Genomic DNA, 19131 nt, shown 5'->3' with positions numbered 1-19131 from the left:
GGGTAGTGTAGCGGTCCCATTAAGTGGGGCTACATATCTCAATTGCTACATATCTCAATTGCCCAAACGTAACATTCAATGAGCCATGATGACAAGATAAATTACTACAAAGAAAGATATTGTAGCGATTTTTCAAATCAATAATGCATTGTCCTGTATTTTAAGTTTTTAACTTTTTCACATGATGATGAATGAGATATTACTATAGTAAATCCCAATATGTCTTACTCTTGAAGTTTAAGGAACTTCTAACATCCTTGTGGGTAATAATCAATAATTTTTTCAGGACCCTTTTTGTTCCTTGATGCTAGAACTAAATAATCCTCAGAAAAATCCACACAAATCTGGAATTTCCCCATACATAACCGGCGAGCCTGGCGTCACACTCTTACCACTCCCGTCCCCATTGCATTTTACCTAGCTTCAAACTACTTCTATTTTTTATTTTTCTGTCTCTCCCCTTGTTTTCTTTTACTATTAATTTGATGATAGAGACAATGACCCATTGAGACAGCTTCAAACCAACAGACAATAAAAGTTGGCAATTAAGGCGGGCTTAATCAAAGGATAATAGTAGGGTAATCAAAATTTTAAATTAAAAATGTGTCATAAATAAAAAATAAACGCGTTAATCAATATAATTTAATTATTAACAACTACATTATTTAGTTAAAGAATTAGTTTGAAAAATTGGTCTTTTTAGCATCATTGTTGTTGTTGTTTTTTTTTTACCAATTTACCGCTAAATAATTGGTCTTTGGACAGAATAGTGCACCTTTTGAACAAGTTGCAAACACTTATGAAACGATAATGGCATTGAGACTAAAATTTGGTGGGTAATGCTAGATAAATTAAATTTGTAGATAAAATTTACAAAACTAAATAATGTATCACTAATATGAATGAGTACGTTATCAATACTTAAGTCATAATTTCATTGTCAACTTCCATATTATTTAGTTTGTAAAATGTAGTCTACAAATTTAGTTTCTCTAGCATTCACCAAATCTGGTTGTAAGAGAGGAACTCTTCTAGTCAACACTCAAAATTGAAAGTCAAGTTGTGATATTCTGTCCCCAAAATTAGTATTTTATTTTATTCTTGGCGTATTTCGGAGATTTAATTGAAACTAGTTTGATAATTCTCCAAATTTGAGAAAATCAAAGTGAGGGGTACTTTAGTCATTTCAAATTTTCTCGACCTTTTTGGTCAACTCTTGAGTTGGTTACGTAGAGTTAGATTTCATGAGCGCATAGGTGTAAACGGATCTTAATTCCGAGTCAGAATGAAGAAGTTAGAGTCGTTTGAAGTTGGTGGCATTTTGGTAATGCTATAATTGGAGTGAAACCTCCAGAAATGGGGAAAGGTTTCTGTTAAAAAAAAGAAAGAAAAAAAAAAAAAAGAAAGAAGGAGGGGGTCTGATTTTGACCCGTTTGGTGGGCGAATTGGACCCGTTAAGATTTTGGTGTCCATGGAAAGCCCTTGACGAGGCCTACATCTCTGCAGTGTTATACTTTCCCTTTTCTTATGCATTTTTTCAGTTCGAAGCCACAAAGCCCACGATTTTTCCGGTGGTTTTGTTATTTTTTCGATGATTCCGGCAACCATTCCCTTCGAGTGAGGTATGAAACTTCATCTACTCTTCATAATCTTCAAGTTGGTATGCTTGGTTTGTGTTTTTGTAGTTGTTTTAGTGTTAGGTGTTTAGAACCCTAGAAATCCGGGTTTCCCTGGTGAAAATGGATGGTTTACGGCTTGATTTTGTCGTTGGCCTAGTTGTAAAAAGTGTTTCCCTTATTGAGTTCTAGCTACTTCGTAAATTTGAGCCCTTTTGGTTAAGTTTGAAATTTTGGGTTTTCTAAACCCTCCACCTTGACTACCATCACATGTGGCGGTTCGTGAGACTGTCCACAAGTGTTGTCTAACTACCAAAGACCTTCTAGTGACCCTATAAACCTATGTCTAGCTTGGTTTCCCAAAATTCAATTGTTTGGTGTGGTGATCAAATTGGACCGCCACTTGTTTGGGTGATTGACAATAATCCGACTGTTGGATCGTCACCAAACCCAATGCATTATAGAACATAATATTTAGTTAAAATTAGTATTAATGGAGGCTCTGTGGGGCTTTGCGGCTTATCTCGGTGAGTGACTTTGATATATGTGATATTGGTGATTACCTTGTTTTCGTAATTGTTATCCTGTGTGGATATGACTTGGTGTTATAAATATGTTTCCTATTGAATTGTTATTTTTTTTTATGCTTCGCATTTGGTTTAAGTTTATGAAATGAGATTTGACGTATATATATTGAAATATGGTTTAATTTGTCTGATTGGCATGGCGTGATGAAATGATGAGGGCTAGTGGTGGGTCGTTAACCCATTGTGATGGGGATTTATTGCTTCGATGTTGTTTTATTTCCGCTTCGTTGATTAAATTTAGTTTGTAAATTAAGTAACTTGTGCTGGTCTCATTCCTTTGAGCCGTTGTACATTATGGTTGTTGGCCTTCCCCGATTCCGTTGAGAGATGGTCCGGAATCCCTCCTACTCCGCGATTCCGTTGAGTGATGGTCCGAAATCGTATCCACTCGGATTCTGTTGAGTGATGGTCTTACTTCGCGATTCCGTTGAGTGATGGTCCGGGATTGCATCCACCTTGGGTTTCATTGAGTTTGGATTGAGATAGCTTCAAAGATGTAGGCTTCGGCCGAACTGCATTCCTCTAGCCTAGTTTTTAATGTACATATGAACAATGGTTTTTAAGAATCTTGTGGTTTGAATTAGAAAAACCAGTGGATGTCAGGGTGACTCCTACGAAGTTTTCATAAAGCATGATTCTATACTTGATGACTTGATTCTATACTTGATGTTTATAGATTGTGATAGATGGTCTATTTTAATTGAATATCACATGCTTATATTATTGTTACTCACCCAAGCCCCACAGCTTATCTGAGTGCCTGATTTACCAATGTACCAATCCCATAAGGTAGGCATTGACTTAACATGTGACAGGTATGGGTAGATTACAAGAAACCGCTTGATATTTTGGTTCTGTTGAGGGGTCCGAAACCCAATGTTGTTGGATTCTGTTGAGTGGTCCGGAATCCTTGCTCTTGTTCATTTCCGTAAGGTTATCATAGAATCCTAAATTCGAGTGGATGGGAATTACCCACAATAGATATTGTGAAAATAAATTAGAATTACCATGTTTATTACTCATAATCCAAGTGGGGAGTTATATAGAGTTCCTTGGTTAAATTCGTGGAATGTTTTGTTATCGCATTGTTTGATTAACGTAATTTAATGCTAAGATTGTGCATCTTTGATTCACGAATTGATTAATTGACGGGATTGTGGAACGAAGTTGGATATGAGTGTTGCTATTATGATTATTTTAGTTGATTAATGTTTCTAGAGAATAATATTGTGCATTGTTAATTCTTTAATATGTTACACACTATGAATTGTGATTTTATGTGGGAAACGTGATGATTTATGTAATGGATGAAGTGGAAATGTTATTCGTCATGTGGGATTATTATGTTGGATATCATTGTTATTGTTATGATTAGGCTTGTTGATAAATATGACGAGAGAATATAATTGTGATTCGTCGTTTGTTCTTTGAAATATTGCATGATATGCATTGTGGTATTTTGTTGGGACATAATGACTTATGTGATGAATGTTCGAGCATAGTGAAGTTATAAACTACGAATGGCTTGATCCCTATTTAGGGTACATAGGCAGTCTAACGAGGATGTTAGATGCAACCATAAAGTCTACGAAGAATTATTGTGCAGCTGGATCTTAAGATATGTTTTGCCTTTTTCCGGAGGCGGGGTATGTTAGAGACGGGTATTTGGTAACGTCATGTGTCGATTCTGGACTTATGTCGGGATCGGGACGTGACACAAGCTACCACCCCTGCATTGCTTTTGTTGATGCTCAATACAAAAATCCTATGATTTTATTATCAATCATCAAAAAATGAAACATATGACTACCCTTCTTTTGATTTTCTCCATTTTTACTCTGCCCAGCTTTCTGACCGGTACGGAAGCAGTATACCTTTACCACATCTGCCCAAACACCACCACCTTTACCCCGAACTCCACCTTCGAGTCCAACCTTAACCGCCTCATCTCCAACCTCTCGTCTAACGTCAACCGCTCCACCGGGTTCTACAACGTCACCATCCAAACCACAAACAACTCCGTCTACGGCCTCTTCCTCTGCTACGGCGATATCGTGGGCACCGACACTTGCGAAAGCTGTGTAGCTAATGCAACCGCCAAGGCCCCACAACGCTGCCCCATAGAAAAACAGGTGTTCATGTGGTACAACGAGTGCATGCTACGCTACTCCAACGAGTCATTCTTCTCCATTGTCACCGAGTGGCCCTGGGAGTTCATGTGGAACACGCAGAACGCCACCGACCTAACTCGGTTCAACCAGGTCATGACAGTGAGTGTGAACCAGACGGCCCGTGAGGCTTTCGGAGACGCCGACAAGTTCAGGACGAATCAGGCATATCTTAGTGGGTTGATTTCGGTGTACAACCTCGCGCAGTGCATGCAGGACCTGTCAGCGACGGATTGCAACCATTGTCTTCGGGGGTCACTCGGAGCACGAGTTTTGTTTCCGAGTTGTAATGTTAGGTACGAAGTTTAACCCTTCTACGCCCAGAACGCCACGTCAGCACCCGAGCCTGCACCAGGGCCGCCTCCTCCTCTCCCTCATCCGCCTAATGGTAAAGTGACCAATTCTTCAATTCAAATTTAATTTTATAGTTGACAACTTTAAGCAAATATCAATACGTTCAAATTTTATTCGAGCGGTATTCTAATCTGATACAGAAAAGGGGTTCAAATTTGAGTGTAAATGGTATAACCGTGACTGACGCTTCTGCTTACAAGCATTTTTGCTTGAAATGTTTTCATTAAAACTCTAATAAGTGCTTACTTAAGTGCTTCTGGGCATGTACTTCTTCGAAAAGTGCTTCTATTATGTAGTATAAAATTTTCTCCCAAATTTTGTCGGAAAAGCGAACTGTCACAAAATGTTTCTAACCTTTTTAGAAGCCCCATTCAAGTGATTATTGTATTACCAGATTGGTTTGTTAGGTAATTGATAGCTATTGTGGACTTTGGAACAGGGCGATATGGTGTTGTGCTGTGGCTGCTGATTTTACCAATTTCTTAATATTTTTTTGTTTATTTTGCAGGAAAAAGTAAAATCCCAACTAGCACAATTGTTGCCATTGTTGTACCAATATCTGTATCTGTGCTACTTTTTGTTATGGGTTACTGCTGCATAACTAGGAGAGCAAAATACAAGTACAATGAAGCAGCAGCAGATGAACCAAGCGGTAGAAAAATATATCCTTCTCCACTTCTCTTCGGGTTTATTCTCATTGATTCTCCTTTCATTTAGAGAGATTATATTCACACATATTCCACATCTATAAACATTGTGCTTCTATGGCTTGGTTGGTTGTGCAGGTGAGAATGACATTACTACTGTCGAGTGTTTGCAATTCGATTTTGCTACCATCCAAGCAGCCATGAGTAATTTCTCCGATGATCACAAGTTAGGCGAAGGTGGTTTCGGTCAAGTTTACAAGGTATGTTAATCAGTATATGACATGAGTGCTCCTTCAGGTCTACAAAGTTCCAACTTTTATGCATGCAAAATCTGAATAATTTTGGAGCTTCATAAGCCGTCCGTGATGCCATGAGTGGACATTCCATTGTTTGATGGATATTTTCTCGCATGGTATGTCACATCCCGGTCTGGGCGGGACCACTTGCCGGGCCCGCTCTACCACCGTAGCATGATATTGTCCGTTTTGGGCCCCAACGACGCCCTCACGACTTTGTTTCTGGGAACTCACACGAGAACTTCCCGATGGGTCACCCATCCTGGGAATGCTTTCGCGCGCTACTCGCTTAACTTCGGAGTTCCCATGGAACCAGAAGCCAGTGAGCTCCCAAAAGGCCTCGCGCTAGGTAGGGATGGGAATATACATATAAGGATCACTCCCTTCGGCGATGTGGGATGTCACAATCCACCCCCCCTAGGGGCCCGACGTCCTCGTCGGCACACCACAACCAAGGTTAGGCTCTGATACCAAATTGTCACATCCCGGCCCGGGCGGGACCACTTCCGGGCCCGCTCTACCACCGTAGCACGATATTGTCCGCTTTGGGCCCCAACCACGCCCTCACGGCTTTGTTTCTGGGAACTCACACGAGAACTTCCCGATGGGTCACCCATCCTGGGAATGCTCTCGCGTGCTACTCGCTTAACTTCGGAGTTCCCATGGAACCCGAAGCCAGTGAGCTCCCAAAAGGCCTCGTGCTAGGTAGGGATGCGAATATACATATAAGGATCATTCCCTTGGGCGATGTGGGATGTCATAGGGTACACTTTCAAACGGTCAAGAAGTAGTTGTGAATAGATTATCAAGGAACTCTGGCCAAGGCACAGAAGAGTTTAAAAACGAGATGGTGTTGATAGCCAAGCTTCAACACCGAAATTTGGTTAGGCTATTGGGATTTTGCTTGGAAGGCAAACAAAATATTCTTGTTTATGAATAAGTGCTCAACAAAAGCCTCGAGTGTTTCCTATTTGGTTTGTACACTCAAACATCTGATAGTCTTTCCCTATTGCAATAGCAGTTCGTCGATGATAACTTGATTTTGATGATTTACAGACCCTGAGAAACAATGGCAATTGGATTGGTCAAGATGTTACAAAATTATTTCAAGAATTGCTCAAGGAATCATGTATCTACATGAAGATTCTCGACTTAGAATTATACATCGTGATCTCAAAGGTAACAATATATTGTTAGATGGGGAGATGCATCAAAAAATATCTGATTTTGGCATGGCCAGGATCTTTGGGGTTGATCAATCTCAAGCAAACACAAATAGAATTGTCGGAACATAGTAAGTTTCTCCGCTTTCTTCTTTTCTCTTCACACGACCACCTCTCCTTTGCATTATCTGTACTAATGAATTTGTCAAATTTTCCCATCTCAACTTGTAGTGGTTATATGTCTCCCGAGTATGCAATGCATGGGCAATTATCTGTGAAGTCCGATCTGTATAGTTTCGGTGTTTTAGTACTAGAAATCATTAGTGGCAAGAAGAATAGTAACTTCTTTCAGACCAATGTAGTTGAGGACCTCACAAGCCATGTAACCTTAAAATGAAAAGTGTAGTATTCTGTTCTCCTGCATTGACATAGCATCATGAGTTAAACCTTGGAGTTTTATGCAAGCTTGGAAGTTATGGAGAGACGGGACATCTTTGGAATTGTTGGATCCGTGTCTAAGAGACTCTTATTCAAGGACTGAAGTAAACATATGCATCCACATCGTCTTACTTTGTGTTCAGGAAGATCCAGCTAACAGGCCTACAATGCAATCAGTAGTTCTCATGCTCAATGGCTACTCTGTTAGTCTGCCATCATCTAAACAACTGGCATTTTTCCTATGAAGCAAGACCAATGGGGAACACGTCAAAGATAACGCTGGAGTCCGATCAATCTATTAGCAAGTCATCTCCGTCCGTTTATGAAGGATCTATCACTGAAGTATACCCTAGATAGTGTGCATAAATAAGGCGTTAGATCTATTGTAATATAAGTTTATCAAACCACTGCTTTGCAATCTACGGATTAGGATTTTATATATACATGTGAGCAATGGCGGATTCAAGATTTATAATTAATAGGTTGGTTAAAGCGTTTAATGTTGTTGTTAAATCTCAATATAATTACTCATAAACCAAAATATTTGGAATTATATTTGAGGGTAAATTGTGGATTGACCCTCTAAACTATCACCCTAGTCGAAATTGACTCTCTAAACTATTTTTTTAGTAAATTAACCCCTGAACTATTTAAAATCAGTCAATTAACCTCTTGCCATTAATTGCGGAATCAATTTGTCAAACTCAAGGAAAATTAGCAATTTTATCCTCAATTGTTACTTGTTAGCTATAATCACCAATAAAATTTTGACATATGGACACAGAATAATTCAAAAACATATAGCATAATGAAAAAACATAAAAAACCAAACGTTTACATAACGGACAATCTTACATTGCCGTTACGCATTATTTGTTTTCAATTTTAACTGAAGTAATAGTTCAAGGGATCAAATGACAGTTTACTCTATATTTTAAAGGTTACTTGAAATTTGAGGAATGAAAATATGAGAGAGGAGAGAGTAGTCGGTGGCAAAATGACCGCATTTGGTGGCGGGGTTGGGGGGGTTAAGATTTACTTATGATGTTTTTTTTTTTTTTTTTTTTTTTTGCAGAAGAAGAAAAAAACGAGCAAGTACTATTACAAGATTTGGCAAGCACCACTGGTGTCTCAATCACAGAAGAAGGGAAGTTCATAATTTCTGAAGAGCCGGCCTTCATGGATCTAAGTAGGCTTGGTACTGTTTAGAAGTTCATAATACTTTAACTATTCGTAGCTACTATAAAGATAGCTACGAATGACTTTTCGGATTCAAACAAGCTTGGACAAGGTGGGTTTGGTACTGTTTACAAGTTAATGATACTACGTATTATGTTTCTAAGTAGGCTTAATTATACAATAGTATTGATTCAGTTACAGGCTGAAAAATGTATGTCATCTGATTTTGTCAATATTCTTTCAGGGTTTGCTACCAGATGGGAAAGAAGTTGCCATCAAAAGACTGTCGAAGAATTCATGGCAAGGCTTAGAGCAGTTCAAAAATGAGGTGGTAACCTTTGCAAAAAACTTCAACATAAAAACCTGGTGCGGCTCATGGCATGCGGCTTTAAGGGAGAGGAAAAGCTGCTTTTATACAAGTTCATGCCAAATAAAAGCCTTGATGTTTTTATCCTTGGTTTGTTCATCTTACTCTTCTGCTATAATGTTCTTTTATTTTTACATTGATACATCAGAAGGACACTTCACATGATAAATTGTACTAAATTTTCAGATTTGGAAAGACGAGCTGAACTCAATTGGAAAATTTATTACAACATTATTGAAGGCATTGCTAGAGGGCTTATGTATCTTCACGAGGACTCGCGGCTTAAAATCATTCACAGGGATTTAAAGCCTAGCAATGTACTGTTGGACTATGAAATGGTTGCCAAAATATCAGACTTTGGCATGGCAAGGATATTTTGTGAGAGCCAGAAACAGCTAACACTAAAAGAGTTGTAGGAACACTGTGAGTTTGCTTCTTACAGCTCCCACATTTATCTTTAGAAGATGCTAATGCTTATACTCGATTCTTGAAACAGCGGTTATATGGCTCCAGAGTACGCAATGGAGGGTCTATTGTCGGTCAAATCTGATGTCTTCAGCTTTGGTGTAATCTTGCTAGAGATTATTAATGGGAAAAGGACTAGTGGGTAGACAAATGATATGTTTTCTGTGTTACTTATTGTAATAATAGTCAGATGTTTTATATACATCTTACACAGACACACATGTAATAAATTAAAGACACATGCTTGCTGCCCATGCTGCTGTCAGGAATATTAAACTAAAGACACATGCTTGCTGCCCATGCTGCTGTCAGGAATATTGCAGCCACGTGCCCATGCTGCAACACATCAGAGCACATGAGGTCTGCTGTCCAGGTTGTATTCCAATTGTGCAGTTGGTGGAGCAGCAGTTGATGGAGCAGATTCGGCAGTTGGTGGAGCAGCAGTTGATGGAGCTGGTGGAGCAGCAGTTGATGGAGCAGATTCCTTAACACGCCCCCGCAAGACGGTGGCACCATCGGAGACACCGATCTTGGAACGAAGGAGATGGAAACGTGGACGTGGCAAGGATTTGGTTAGAGCGTCTGCAAGCTGATCAGTAGTGGAGACATGAGAGACTTGAAGAAGACCATGAGTGACACGATCCCGTACAAACTGAAAATCAATATCGATATGCTTCATACGGGAATGGAGAACCGGATTAGCACAGTAGAACATGGCTCCAATGTTATCACAAGAAACAGCCGGTGTTGTGGGGAGAGAAATGCCAAGTTCACGCAGTAAGGACTGAATCCATATGAGTTCAGCAGTGGTGGCAGCAATGGCCCGATATTCGGCTTCGGTAGAGGAGCGAGAGACAGACCGCTGCTTTCGAGAGCTCCAAGAGATGAGATTGCCACCAAGATAGACAACATAGCCAGTCGTAGATTTGCGATCATCACGATCACCAGCCCAGTCAGCATCGGAAAAGGCATAGAGACGATGAGAGGGGCGACGACAAAGATGAAGGCCAAAGGAAATGGTACCCTTCAGGTAGCGGAGAAGACGCTTGAGTGCCTGCCAGTGAGTCTCGGAAGGAGAATGCATGAATTGAGAGAGCTTATTGACTATGAAGGAGATGTCAGGGCGTGTAAGACTGAGATATTGAAGTCCACCAACAAGACGACGGTAGGGAGTGGGATCCGTTGGGGAGGAGCCATCATGGAGCATGAGTGAGTGAGTGGTGGAGAGAGGCGTACTGACAGCCTTTGCACCATCCATCTTGGCATTGACAAGAAGATCATGAATGTACTTGTGCTGAGAGAGAAATAGGCCAGTGGCTGTGGGAAGGACTTCAACACCAAGAAAGTAATGTAAGGAGCCCAGGTCCTTGACGGAGAACCGAGTTGCCAACAGGTGAATGAACTTTGCTATAAGTGAGGAATCGTTTCCTGTAATAAGAAGATCATCAACATAAACCAAAAAATAAATTACAGCAGTCCCTTTATTCAAGAGAAAGAGTGAGGCATCAGAGATGGCATTGACAAAGCCATGGGAGAGCAGAAATGAGTGTAATTCCTTGTACCATGCCCTGGGAGCCTGTTTGAGGCCATAGAGGGCTTTCCTCAATTTACACACATGAGATGGATGATTGGAGTCAACAAAACCAGGTGGTTGGACCATATAGACATTTTCACGGAGTGTGCCATGAAGGAAAGCATTGTTGACGTCCAACTGACGAATTGGCCACTTATGAGTCACGGCAAGATGCAAAACAATGCGTATGGTAGTAGGTTTGATCACCGGACTGAAAGTATCTGAAAAATCAATACCAGGACGTTGGTGAAAACCCTTGGCAACTAAGCGTGCCTTGTACCTGTCAATATTGCCATCAGGATGCCGTTTGATACGAAACACCCACTTACAACCAATAAGATTTTGAGAGGGAAGGGAAGGAACGAGCTCCCATGTACCATTGTGAATTAACGCATTGAACTCATTGGACATTGCTTGTCGCCAAAGGGGATCCTTGACAGCCTGAGAGACACATGTCGGTTCAACTGAGGAGAGAATGGGATGTTTAGTAGCAGTCATAGCATACCGAGGATTGGGTTTGTGGATACCGACTTTGGCACGGGTGATCATGGAATGATTGGGGAGCACAGGAGGTACGGGGGGGGTTGGGGGAGGTTAGGTTAGAGGATGGAAAGGTGACAACAGTCCTATGAGGGTTTCTAGTGTATGTACGAACGGGGTTGTTGGGGGGAGGTGACTGGACGTGATCAGTTTGGGTTGGAGAATGTGGTGGGGTGAATATAGGTGCAGCGGATGGTGACGGTTCTGAGACAGGGGCAGATTCTGATGATGATGATGATGTGACGTGTGGTGGCAGCGAAGAAGAAACAGCCGACTCAACAGGCCTGGTGGGTAAGTGGACGGGAACATGAGTAACTGGAGAAAGAGAAGAGACCCAAGTGTGAGAGTTATCAACCGTGACATGGGGAGTGGAGGAAGGGAGGTTAGCAAGAGGAAAAGTGGACTCATCGAATTGAACATGCCGAGAGATAAAAATTTTGTGGGAGGAAAGATCAAGACACTGAAATGCACTTTGATTAGATGAGTAACCAAGGAAGAGGCATGGGCGGGAACGAGGGAGTAATTTATTGGAATTGTAAGGACGTAACCAAGGAAAACACAAGCACCCAAATGTACGAAGACGGGAGTAGTTGGGTTGTTCATCAAATAGTTGAGTGAATGGGGAGATATTATTAAGAATCGGAGTGGGCATACGGTTGATAAGATAGGTAGCTGTTTTAAAGGCATAAGACCAATAGGTGAGAGGTAAAGAAGCTTGATGAAGAAGTGTGAGACCAGTTTCAACAATATGACGATGTCGTCGTTCGGCGACTCCATTGTGTTGAGGAGTGTGAGGTGGTGTAAGAAGATGGGTGATGCCATTGGATGAGAGAAAATGTTGGAGTTTGATAAATTCACCCCCACCATCAGTGTATAACCTAGTGATTTTTCTTTTGAAGTAATTTTCAACTAGTGCTTTGAAGGTGACAAAAGTGGAAAACACATCAGATTTCTTTTTGAGAGGGTAGAGCCATATATATTTTGTAAAATGATCAACAAAGATAACATAGTAAGAAAAACCATCAATTGAAGAGTATGGAGCAGGGCCCCAAACATCACTATAAACGAGGTCTAATGCACCATGACTGGTGAGAGACGAAGTTCCAAACGGGAGACGATGGCTTTTATTACATAGACATGAATGACAAACAGACTTGAACAACTTGGAAGACACATTAATGGAAGACATACGAAGGACTTGTTGGAGAGTTTGATGACTGGGGTGACCAAGACGACGATGCCAGAGGTTGGGAGAGACCACCACACCCACCATAGCTTGTGGTTGATGAAATGATTTAGATTTAGGAGACCACTCATACACATCATCCTTATTCGGGCCTCGAAGAAGAACCGCCCCCGTGCTCAGATCCTTGACATGAAAGAAATCAGGAAAAAGTTCAATAGAGGTATTATTTTGTTTATTAAATTTAGAGATAGAAATAATGTCTTTTTTCATAGAAGGAACGCATAGAACGTTTGATAAGCTGAAATATTGGGAGGATGAGGAGGGTAAAGTGGTTGAACCGACATGTGTGATACCCAAACCTGAACCATTACCAATAATTATTTCATCAGGACCATCATATATGGCTGCACCAGAGAGAGTGTTGACATTAGAGGTAACATGGTGAGAGGCACCAGAATCAAGCAACCATGTTGGAGAAGAGGTGGACCGGCCATGGGTGGTAGGATTGGCCACGAGCGTACTGGAAGGTCCATATTGGAGTTGAGGGCAGCGTTTGGCACTATGACCTTGAGTGCCACACCATTGACAGAAACCACGATAACCTGTGTTGTTCATGTTGGTAGAGCGGCGACCATTGTCGGTGAAGGATTGTTGGATGGACTTGTAGGAACCACGAGAATTGGTGGCAGTGGAAGATATGTGGGGGTGCTCAAAGGAACTACGAGAAGGATTGCGAGAGAGAAAGGACCCACGGTTGGAGTTGGAGTTGTGAGAGCGGAAGCCACGATTTGAGGTGTGGAAGCGAGATGTCTGAGTGACATTGGCAGTGATCACTGGGGGTAGAACAGTGGTATCATCACGCTTAAGAGCAGCTTCATGTTCAACCAGTTTGTCATGTGCTCTGATGTGTTGCAGCATGGGCACGTGGCTGCAATATTCCTGACAGCAGCATGGGCAGCAAGCATGTGTCTTTAGTTTAATATTCCTGACAGCAGCATGGGCAGCAAGCATGTGTCTTTAATTTATTACATGTGTGTCTGTGTAAGATGTATATAAAACATCTGACTATTATTACAATAAGTAACACAGAAAACATATCATTTGTATATGGTATCAGAGCACATGAGGTCTGCTGTCCAGGTTGTATTCCAATTGTGCAGTTGGTGGAGCAGCAGTTGATGGAGCAGATTCGGCAGTTGGTGGAGCAGCAGTTGATGGAGCTGGTGGAGCAGCAGTTGATGGAGCAGATTCCTTAACAGTGGGTTCTATCTCACAGAACATGCCAAGACACTCCTTGCATATGTACGTTTCTTTGTCCACTTTGATTACTTAACTTAGTTTCTGTGAAATTAAAATATTTTGCGGCTTAAATAATTGATAGGCATGGAGGCTATGGAAGGACGGAAAACAGTTGGAATTTATTGAGCCTTCGTTAATGGAAACATGCCCAACAGCCGAGGTTTTGAAATGCATGCATATTGGTCTTTTGTGTGTCCAGGAAGACCCTGCGGAGAGACCTACAATGTCAACTGTGGTTGTACTGCTGGGAAGTGAATCGATAGATCTTCCTGAACCAAAGCAACCGGCAATATTTGCTGTACGAAGAGTTGCCCCAATCAGTGAGTCTACAACTGATCCTGCTTCAAATGGGCTCACTCTTTCCATCATTTCGCCGAGGTGAACTAGCTCTGACTGGAATTCCATTTTGCTTCCTCGAGGCTGGTTCGAGTACTGCTTGAGGCGGCTCAAAAGTGGCTGTATATGTTGCTGAAATAAAAACAAAAACTTAATAACCCCCAGTGAGTTAGGATCCTCTGGATCATCAAGGAATTCAGAAAACGTACCTTGTGTATTAATTCTTCTTTGCTCTCTTCGTTTACCTTGTGCCATATTATTTTAAAAAGAAGGCTATTTGTCCAACTTCCCAAGCAATTTTAACATAGAAGGTAGAATGTGTCATGTTATATTGTGTTTTATGTATTCAAATTCACGCCAACCAAACAACAAGACGATGCATTCTCATCCCCCTTAGAAAAAAACACAAGATTCATTTTCCCTTCACTTTCATTACGTGAACCAAATGAGGCATTAGTTAACGAACCTAACTGGGTTTCTCTTGTAGTTGAAGATAGTTATAGTCAGGACCTGTAGCAACCAAAAAAATAAAAAAAAACGTTTCATTTAATTCGAAGATGAATGAAATGAAAAAGTGCCAAAAGAAAAGTTGAGGGTGTGAGTAATATGATGTATAAGAGTATGCTAAGTCTAGAATTCGAAACTCTTCAATAAAAAAAAAAAACAAAAAAGTGCAACAAGATAAAGTTTTAAAGCTTTTGGCTGTGAGAGAGTGCATTTGTTAGTTTCAAAGCCAAAGACAGGTCAATTCGATACTTTCAATGTAATGTTCTGGACTCATATGGCAAAAAGAACTGTTGAGTTCATAAAAAATGTTTATACAACTTTGAGCATTGTTGGTTATTTTTTAACAATACTTAGCTACTCAAACATGAGTATGAAATCCTACACAAAATTTCTCAAAATTGTCCTTTGTCAATTTATAGAAGTTCATGTTTATAATCAGAATTGTTCATATTATAAATCACCCTATAAAGATCGTCTTTGCAAAAAATCAATTAAAACTAAGGTCGTTTAGTCATCAAATTGTATAAAAACAAATTAATGGTATTGGTAAAAGCATTATGAACCGTCTATGCATTTGCTACAATAAATTGACTAAACGACTTTAGTTTTAATTTATTTTTTTGCAGAGATAATCTTTACAGTGTGATTCATAGTATGAATGGTTATGATCATAATCACAAAGCTCTGTAATTAAAATATTAAGAGTTTTGAGTAGGAGTTCTTACTTGTCTTCAAGTAGCCAAGTATTGTTCGGATTTTTTTTTTTTTTTTTTTTTTTTTGTTGTTAAGATCAAGGTCCTCGCATCATCGACCTCAAAACCTATGATATGATATGATGATCCCAAGGACCAAATATCTCGAGCAAGTTCTTATGGGTCAATATATATTCTGTATCAAGTGTATAACTAAAATCCCTTATGCTTAACTAACCTATTAATTACGAATATGTCAATTATGATGCTTTTGTTTATCTTCATATGCATGCTTAGCTTGCTCAGCTGCTCGGGTAACATTAATATTACCGCAAAAGTTTTTTATGACATCACCCTGTTAGTGAATTAGATTTAAACAGAGAATGTTGATGATGATTATGGAAGAATACTTAGAAAACTTGAGGAAGAAGAAGAAGCAAAATTCCGATCAAAATCACAGAGAACATGCCTCTCCAAATTCTTCCATATATTTCGAGGCACTCACTGAACATATGAGCTCATACAAAACAACAATATAACCGTTGGGGGAGAGAGAGAGAGAGAGAGAGAGAGAGAGAGAGAGATACAACTCTAGATTCAATCTTAGTCATCCATTCTACACTACACTGACATTAGAACACTTGTCACATATCAAACCCCGTGAGACTTAACTAACGCATTATATTTTGATCACATAAGCTCAGCCTATGAGCTGAAGCATTACACTAATCAAAACTTGTAATCTTCTTCATAGCAGTTCATCAATTTATACATCAACACTCCCCCTAAATTGTGAACTGATTTCACTCCCAATAGCTCTCTGAGATGACAGAATTGATCTTTGGCAAGAGCATTTGTGAATATATCTGCTACCTGTTCTTTGGTTGAGCAGTACACCAAGTCAATGATCTCATTCTGCAAAGCCTCCTTGATAAAATGATATCTCCTGTTGATGTGTTTAGTCTTCTGGTGAAAAATAGGGTTCTTAGTGATTGCAATGGCAGAAGTGCTATCACAGTTTAGTGGAGTCGCAATGTCGAGTTAAAAATTTGATCATCACCCAATTTTGGTTGATTGCCAATAGCGACCGAAATTCCAATGACAGCTCCAGAACCAATACGAGCATGCTCGCCAACAACGGATTTTGAATGAACAACAGCACCAAACTCTATGAAAACTGTTGGGTCGATGCAGGCAGAGTTATGCCATTGTTGGAATTCTGGATGAACGGTCGGAGCACCGTCCTCTGATCATGAAATACAGAGCAGGTGCAGAAATGGTTAGTGACAACTGACAAAACAGATGTTGTCTCAGAGACATTTTCACAAGCACGTTCAGGGCATACCAGACGACACAGAGGAACTATAACTATTTCCAAAGCGCAACGGAAACAAGCTTTGAACGCATTGAAGATGTGGCGAGTAGCCGAATGCCGCTGCAAGTCTTCTCAGAGCGACTGCCATTGACTGAGGTCCGAAGAGGGAAAGCCCGTTTGTATTTGAACCTGCGTATCCAGTATCCACCGTGACCGGAAGGGCTTTTGTAATGGAGGGTATCTTCGTCTCCTAATTTTACGTTGGGCCAGCATACATAGGTTTTGGGCTTTGGGCTTGAAAGTCCAAGCCAATAGACTATTGAGAACAGGCACAGGTTGGATTGGAAATTTCGATTTTGATCAGTTCTTACCAAGTTGGCAACGAAAATTTTCAATTTTGGTGCACCCGAATGGAATTTGACATTCAAAATTCTGAAAAAATATGGATCGTAACTGGGATGTACAATTAAAAACTTTAATAATCTCAATATATTTTGTACAAACGTATTAAGGTTTCGAATTATTTACGTTGATTAACTTCATGATAAAATAAATACGATCTAATAACCACATAGAGTATGTTGTAAAAAAAAAATTCAAATGTTGGGCATATTCAAGAGCCGAACTATTTTTGAAACATAAGTTACCAACTTTTCTGAATATTTTATTGTTTTTTATTTATTATTATTATTTATTTATGGGAGTTTTAACGAAAAACCTGCGATACTGTTCACTTTAACGAAAAATTACATTTTTACACTAAAAAGTCAAATCTAGTACTATTCATTTTATCCGTTATTTTGTCCTTATGGTTAAAACTCAAAGTTTTCAAGTCCTTTTCATTAGTTTTCTTTTTATTTATTATTATTTTTACGACAGAATTGAATGAAAATGAAACTCATAATTTAGATTTTTCTGAAAATCAGGCATGCATACATGGAGAGGAGGCTAGGCAATGAAGTTTAACTCTTGTTGTGTGACCTATTGGACATGCTAATCTCGCATGTATATATAAAAATAAATAAACCACAGAAAACATGTGCGACTATTATATTATTTGATGGTTTGTGGAAGTCTCTGTCATTATCTATTAGTTTTGAGTTAATATATCTTTCAACTTGTGGCGTGGCATTGACTGAATTACAACTAGACTTGACATTTTAAACCCGATCTCTTAACTTGATCCGTTCCGACCCGTTAATATTAATATTTGGTGAATGCTTAACGGGTTGGGTCGCTAACGAATGAATCTGTTAAATAACGGGTCACTTTGGGTCAACCTGTTAGACTTGTTAACACCGGTTAGTTGAGGATGTTTTAGTAATTTCAGTAAAGTTTTAACAACAAAAAATAAACTATGCAAAATAATAATAATAATAATAATAATAATTGTTAACGGGTGAAACGGGTGACTCGTTAGCTTAACGGGTCGAGTTCAGGTGACCCGTTAAGCTTAACGGGTTGGGTTCGGATTGAACCCGACCCGTTTACAGGTCTAATTACAACCATGACCAACCGTGAACAATTTCCAGGAAAATACAAGCAGTCGAAGGCTTTGTTTTCTTAGAATTTTTACTGATGTGATGTTAACTAATTTAAGGGAGTTTTAACGAAAATCCTACATTACTGTTCACTTTAACGAAAAACCACATTTTTACACTAAAAAGTCAATCATGTTACTATTCACTTTACTATTTTTTTTGTTCTTATCGTTAAAACTAAATGTTTTCAAATCATTTTCATTAATTTTCCTCTAATTTAATTCAACAAGTCTTCCAAGAAACTACGTATCGATTCACAAAAATTCAATGGTGCTCGTACTCCGAGATTTTTAACCATATTTCGAGCAGGAAGGAGAAGACTTAAGAGCTATATATAAAAGTTTCCCTGATCTTTTTCTATGATTAGAGATCAAAACATGGCTAATTTCCCTAAATTTACGTTGGGTCAACAAACATTGTTTGAACCTGCGTATCCAGTATCCACCGTGTTTGACCGGAAGGGCTTTTGGAATGTAGGGCATTTTCGTCTCCTAAATTCACGTTGGGTCAACAAACATTGGTCTTGGGCTTGAAAGTCCAAGTCAATAGATTATTGAGAACAGGTGCAAGTTGGATTGGATATTTCGATTTTTATCACTTCTGACCAAGATGGTAAAGAAAACTTTCAATTTTGGTGAACCCAAAGGAAATTTGACCTTCAAAATTCTGAAATAATATGGATCGAAACTGGGATGTACATCTAAAATTTTTAATAATCTCAATATATTTTATAGGAACGTATTAAGGTTTCAAATTATTTACGCTGATTAACTTCATAATAAAATAAATACGATCTAATAACCACATAGAATATATGGTAAAGTACAAAAAACTACCTCAACTATTAGTGTCACGACACTTT

The 19131-nt window shown here is 39.5% G+C and overlaps 1 protein-coding gene and 2 pseudogenes across 3 annotated transcripts in view; 2 read left to right on the top strand and 1 right to left on the bottom strand.

Moving 5' to 3' along the window:
• Positions 1-9424, top strand: part of LOC137727834 (cysteine-rich receptor-like protein kinase 25) — a 50440-nt pseudogene extending 41016 nt beyond the window's left edge. The window contains exons 5-6 of the transcript XR_015952523.1: positions 9002-9238; positions 9312-9424. The product of XR_015952523.1 is annotated as a cysteine-rich receptor-like protein kinase 25 (transcript). The remainder of the gene's footprint in view (positions 1-9001; positions 9239-9311) is intronic.
• Positions 3928-7665, top strand: LOC148693923 (cysteine-rich receptor-like protein kinase 10; annotated as a pseudogene). Its single transcript, XR_015952522.1, has 7 exons — positions 3928-4759; positions 5234-5377; positions 5511-5632; positions 6432-6642; positions 6725-6962; positions 7063-7213; positions 7296-7665. The product of XR_015952522.1 is annotated as a cysteine-rich receptor-like protein kinase 10 (transcript).
• A 6431-nt stretch (positions 9425-15855) lies between the features above and the next one.
• Positions 15856-18742, bottom strand: LOC148693922 (uncharacterized). The gene is made up of 3 exons (XM_088678307.1): positions 18696-18742; positions 16759-16917; positions 15856-16659 (listed from the first exon to the last, which is right to left on the bottom strand). Exons 2-3 carry the CDS (start codon positions 16874-16876, stop codon positions 16433-16435), a joined length of 345 nt encoding a protein of 114 aa, XP_088534433.1. The 5' UTR covers positions 16877-16917; positions 18696-18742; the 3' UTR covers positions 15856-16432.
• Between the last annotated feature and the right edge of the window lie 389 nt (positions 18743-19131).

This window comes from Pyrus communis, chromosome 10 (assembly GCF_041283825.1).
Source record: "Pyrus communis isolate YQ-2024b chromosome 10, ASM4128382v1, whole genome shotgun sequence".
In the NCBI taxonomy this organism is placed as follows: Eukaryota; Viridiplantae; Streptophyta; class Magnoliopsida; order Rosales; family Rosaceae; genus Pyrus; species Pyrus communis.
The sequence above is the reverse complement of the archived record's forward strand: the minus strand, read 5'-3'. Positions and strand labels throughout refer to the sequence as shown.

Coding starts and splice junctions, on each gene's coding strand:
- LOC148693922 (XM_088678307.1), bottom strand. CDS start 16,876: ATGGCAGTCGCTCTGAGAAGACTTGCAGCGGCATTCGGCTACTCGCCA. Junction 16,660..16,758: donor TAGTTCCTCTGTGTCGTCTG/GTATGCCCTGAA, acceptor TTTCATGATCAG/AGGACGGTGCTCCGACCGTT.